The following is a 6000-nucleotide window of genomic DNA, read 5'->3' as shown; positions in this document are numbered from 1 at the left end:
TGGAATAGCATATTATTCAGGGAAAATTGTAAGAATCCTTGTGTTCTTGAACCTATCTCCCACCCAATTTTTTCCTACATTTTCCCTTACAAGATTTCCTGTTTCTCCTCAATTAATCTTGCTGTGTATCACCAGTCTGTCCCCACACTTAGGAAATACCCTGTCCCCCTGACCCTATTTCTTTCATTCCTCATCCCTCCCTGTTCTCCCACAATCTGTCCCACTCATTTCATGCTCCTCACTCTGTGTTTCTGACTAGTCAGGTGATATAATGGTTATTTACTTGGCAGGTGGGAGCTGCAAGTGGTCCGCTTAAAAGATTCATCATCGAGCCATTTGTACCTCATGAACAGGTAGATCCAGTGATACATGCTTTATTTGAGTATTCTTTTATTATGATCCAACAACAAAGATTGGTAACAGTTAAACTAAGTTTTTGGGAAGCTTAATGTGTGTGGCACTACATATGGTTAGTGCACTGGACTCTGGTTGTAAGAGGCCTGGGTTTGAGACCAGGCCAGGTCACTGTGTTGTGTTCAGGGACAAAACACATTACTCTCACAGTACCTCTTGAAGTCTAGAAGTCTAACCATTTTTACTGCGTTACCGTAGTAGGGTAGGACTAGAACAGAACATATGCAAACCATGCGAGTAGTCCACCCAATAAATCCCACCCATCCCACCCCAGGGGAGGACATCCATCACACAGTAATCTCATGCGTGGGAAATTAACGTCTCCTACCCCTAACCCTGTAGGAGACGGGACATCCATTTATTCGTCCCTCTCCAAGAAGACTAGAATATCTAACCATTACTTGATGGTATGGAAAGGTAGCATTATTCTTCTCAATTATTTTAAGACCTAGAGTGTTGGTCCGGCCAGGGCTTGAACCCTCAACCTCCCGCACAACAGTCCAGCGCTCTATCCATTGAGCTAACCGGGAGGCGGTTGGCTCAATGGATAGAGCTCAATGGATACCCATCTAATTTGAATATATCAACAAAGTTGAAATGGTAAATTGGCCACCGTTACGATTATAAAAGCTGACGTTTCGAGCGTTAGCCCTTCGTCGGAGCGAAGGGCATTGTCCGGAAGCCTGATGAAATGGTGGAGGAGGAAGCCTTAATTGCAATGGACTAGCATCCCATCCAGGGGGGATTATTAATATTCATAGTGGCTTCATGCTATAGGAAGTGGGATATGCTCTGGCTGAAGGGGCCACTTGGTACAGACATTTAATTACATTACAAACTGTACACGTATGTATGTGCAGTTAGGAATCGACTGCACTTTTACGTGTGAATAACCTACAGACTCTGAGTTTTAGAGTAAAACTGGCAATTTCATTTCATACTGTCTTCAGTTTTTGGCAATATAACAGTTATCTAAAAGCACAAGAAATCAAAGTGGATCCAGTGCCTTCTACCAAAATTCAGAAACTTGATCTTTGGTTCAAATTATGTTAGATGACTGTGGGTAGCTTAAAATGAATTTTCAACGTAAAATAAATTTTCATCCTAAAACACATTTTCATCTAAAGTATAACACCATGGTTCCTACCTTTGAAAGTGCTGTGAGCCTGAATTGAGAAGTGTTAGATTTTGTAACTGGCATTGACCAAGATTAAGGATCCAACAATGACTCACAATTTTTTTTATGATTTTTATTTAGAACGAGGAATTTTATGTGTGCATCTATGCCCAGAGGAACTGTGATACAATTTTATTTCATCATGAGGGTGGAGTGGAAGTAGGAGATGTTGATAGCAAGGTAAAGCACTTTCCTTAATTTATATGATTCTAATTTCTCCCCATTGTATCTAAAAGTATACATTATCCAACAAACAGCTAATGAGAATATTCAAACTTATCAGGTAGAAGTTGGTATCTTGATCTAGAACCAAATTGTTGTAACTAATTAATGAGGAAATGTGTCGCAGCTAAAAGGGAGAACTGACAATCAAATCTTGAGAGTTGAACAGTTGAAATGTTGCATTAAAATGCAAGAGAATTTTCTATCTATGCCTGCAACACATCCCCATTTAAAAATGTACTTCACCATTTTAAAATGTACTTGACATTTTAGGAATCTTAGTTCCTGAATGAACCAATCAGATCTCAAATACATTTTTAATGAGATCTTTGGGAAATAAGTTACTGTATCAACCAATCAGATTTGGGTTTGTAATATGAACCTTACTCTTCAGGAACTAAGTTCCTCAAATAACCAATGACATGAAAGAATATATGCCATGTCATTGCTAAATTAAGATTTGTCTGTTTTATTTAAGTCAACACCAGATAAAACAGATAACAATAGATGGGACATTCTGCTAAAGTGCAGTAATGTTTCACATCAAACTGGATGCTATCTTTAGTAAAATATATATTCTTCTTTGAGGCTTTACTATTTTTATTTAGCCCTCGACATGTACAAGCTTTTGTAAAGCTTTGTCACAGTTGTAATTTTACAGTAAAAATTAGTTCCATTCATTGTCTTTCACGTACCATAGAAATGTTTTGAATACACTGTGGTTAAGACAGCGATGGAAACGCGCCTGATTGCATAAAATTCTACAGAAATCGTTGACAGAAAATGCCGCCAACAGTTTTGCCGCGCTTTTTATCTGCGCCGAAAGCCGAATATTAAGAAAGCGATCAAATGAACATTATCTTTTGTAATGACTGTCAAGTCATCTTCGGTTAACGTGCAAATGATCGTGACCCCGTGATAAAATTTCTCAACCTCATTATGTAAACGACACGTTCTCACAAAGCGAGAAGATTTTACGAGCTTTCATGTCACGAATGTGATAATGGCACTACAATAGCCACGATACCGTAACGCTTACTAGAAAGTAAGCAAGGACTTGACCTGTGGCCGCACGAGAAACTTTATCACCTTACTTTTCCGCCCTATTTTGGGATAGACAACGATTGCGTTACATGATTTTTCCAAAGGATGTAAGCCGAATTGAAGCAAATCATGTTACCGAAACACAGCTAATTACTACTATATTTACGAGGTGAATTAATCATCAAAAATTAGAATAATTCGTTTAACATCTTCCATAATCAAATGCTAGCAGTTAAGTAAACTTGAACCTTTGCTACACAATTTGTAAATAATTATTCTGTTACATGTTATGATAATCCAATGAAATTAACTTACCGGGCTTGAACGTCGTTCGGATCGCGAAATTGCCATTCTCCATTCAGTTTCCATGCCAATCGATTCAAAATTTCTAATTTTTAGAAGAAATTGCATTTTTTTAAATCTAGGTTTCGCCTCCATCTCGGATAGGATGTCCACTCATTTCGCGCCATAAGGTAATTTTTGGCGGGGAATAGGTCGATACCTGGTGTTTGTCGCTGTGTTTTCTGAAATGCATTCCCGACAGATTTAGCCGTGTTTTGAGACAGTTAGAATACATTCAGCGTTCAAGAAAGCCACAAAATGAAATTGATTTTGACATACTAGAATGAGGCTCGTTCACAAGAGTCCGATCTTGCGAAAGTTATCAATCGAACGCAGTTAATTTCACGGGAAGTCATGTTGTGACCTCAGCAGCATTGTTTTCCAATCTCAAGTCAAATAACCGCTTGCTGATTGGCCAAAACAGTAACTAATTTCATGACCGCGCGAGTCACCAACTACCACGTAGAATACTTATAAGCCAGACACCATCAAAATTAATTAACATATTATAACAGGAGTCTATTAAGCAGCAGCTTTTGTTACACAACACGATGTTTGTGTTAAATCGTGCCCGCACTGCCTTCTTTCAAGTAATTTTTTAAACTTCCGTTCTTTTGTCGATCAAATCAGTCGGCACTTCTTCCCGTTTATGGAACCGGCTTTATCTTGATGAGATTTTCCGAGTTGTCGAAGCGGTCATAGTCCTCTTCAACCTGTGCTCAATGAAATAACTCGCATTTAGTTCGTACTTGAGACTGTCACCTCCTTCTAGGTGTCAAAATGATACAACACTCAGTTGTTCTTTTTAGCAATGTTTTTCACATCTGTATACAGTCGTCGATACAATGCGCATTACGCTCAGCAAAATGTCCACATTTGCGAGATATCTTAACAAATGTCTAAAAAAATCCTCTCTACTCTTAATTTTATTATTATCCACCTTTGCTTCCGAGTTGCTGATCGTCCTCAGGCCTCAAACAGCTCGAAGCTTACAGCGTTTGAGTTGGTGAATCATTAACCACTACATTATGTCAGATTACATTCGTTTATCCCCTTTCGAATATGTGGTCGATAAAATAGTTCGTATTCAGTTGCTCGAAATGCTACCTTTTTTTAACTTGTGTCTTGACTTACGTCCAAGGATTCAGTCTAATTCTTTATTTCATCAGTAGGTAATGTTGCTTCTGAGTTGGCGATCGTCTTAAAAGTGCTCGAAGCGTCCAGGCTTCGAGTTAGTAAATCATTACATCATTACTAATGTCACACTACATTCACTTGTCCTTTTTCGAATCTGGTGTTGTGAAAATTCCTCGAAATTTCACCTCCTTTAAGATTTCGTAACAAAACGTATAAACACATATGGTGCACGATCCTCGCAGTAGATAGCGCTATTTAAGCAATAGCGAAAATCAGACCTGAAAAAAATCAGGCCTGTACGGCATTCGAACACTGACCTCTGCGATACTAGTGCAGCGCTCTACCAATTGAGCTAACAAGCCAACTGGGAGCAGGCCGTTAAGTTGTATCCAAGTTCATTGTATCCAAAACGTATAAAGCGATATCCTTACAACTCTTCAGTTTATTAATAGGCAAACTCACTTTTGAGCTACAGATCGCTCTGAAGTAGCTTCACTCTGCTTGATTATTTCAGCGTTAAGCTTTTTTAGAAGTCGAGAAAGGGGGTCGCACTCAGTAACGATTCCGATGTTTGAATTTGACTTAAGTCCTGTCTTGACATCATACGTATGAGACGTGCTGTAAGTGCCCTTTTGTTCTTACAAGTCACCACTGTGGTTTTTGAGGTGGCCGAGGCACCTTTTGAGATCAGTCAGGCCGATGTCCCAATTGAATGTCCTGCCTCAAAGCAGGTCGTACCTTGCCGGATGACCTTGATAACAATATTGCGTGATGTTCTACTCCGTACCAAACTCTGGTCGTTCAAGAAATTCGCATTTATTTGATCGAAATGCCACTTTCTTCAACATGTCTTGACAAATTTCGAAGGATACAGTTTAATTCTTAATTTTAGAAATTGGCATTGTTGCCTTCGGGTTTATAGTCGTCTTCAAACAGCGATAGCTCAAAGTCTACATGGGTCGAATTAGTGAACCATGACAATCATACAACACTCAGTTGTCCTCTTTCGCAATGAATTGTTTGTGATCGGCGCAAACAATCTGCCTAAAACTCAGCCAAATGTCAACATTTTCAAGATATCTTTATAACTGTTTAACAATCCCTTTTACTCTTCGTTTTACTAGTGTGTAGCTTTGCTTCCAAGTTGCTGATCGACTTCAAATAGCTCGAGGCGTGCAGCTTTTGAGTTGGTGAATCATTACATCATTACTAATGTCAAATTACACTCGCCGGGTTGTTCTCTTTCGCATCTAGATCTGTAGGGAGTAAAATAAATCGCATTTTGTTGATCGAAATGTCACCTTCTTTACCATGTCTTGACATATATCTAAGGATTGAATTCAATTCTAAATTTCACCAGTAGGCAATGTTGCCTCCAGCTTGATAATCTTCAAACAACTCCAGGCGCACCAGGTTTATAAAACTATTTATCAATAATATCATGCAGCACTCATTTTTCCTCTCATACAATTCTTTGCGGATCTGTCGTCGAAAAAACAATTTCCATTTTGGTTATCAAAACGTACGTAGAAGGATTCCGATTGATTCTTCACTTCACCAGTAGGCAATGTCGCCTCTTAATGCTGATCGTCTTCAAGGAGCTCGAAGCTTACGTGATGAGCTTAGTTAATCATTACTTCAATACTAATTTCATTCTACACTCA

The 6000-nt window shown here is 38.9% G+C and overlaps 1 protein-coding gene across 1 annotated transcript in view; it reads left to right on the top strand.

Moving 5' to 3' along the window:
* The window catches only part of LOC111328982 (ATP-citrate synthase), a 33946-nt gene that overhangs the window by 4104 nt on the left and 23842 nt on the right, over window positions 1–6000 (top strand). Inside the window, exons 3-4 of the mRNA XM_088741286.1 lie at window positions 291–353; window positions 1673–1771. Coding sequence (XP_088597412.1) covers window positions 291–353; window positions 1673–1771 — 162 coding nt within the window. The remainder of the gene's footprint in view (window positions 1–290; window positions 354–1672; window positions 1772–6000) is intronic.

The sequence above is a fragment of the Stylophora pistillata genome, chromosome 12, assembly GCF_964205215.1.
Source record: "Stylophora pistillata chromosome 12, jaStyPist1.2, whole genome shotgun sequence".
In the NCBI taxonomy this organism is placed as follows: domain Eukaryota; kingdom Metazoa; phylum Cnidaria; class Anthozoa; order Scleractinia; family Pocilloporidae; genus Stylophora; species Stylophora pistillata.
Note: the sequence above shows the minus strand (reverse complement) of the source record. Positions and strands in the feature narration are given on the sequence as shown.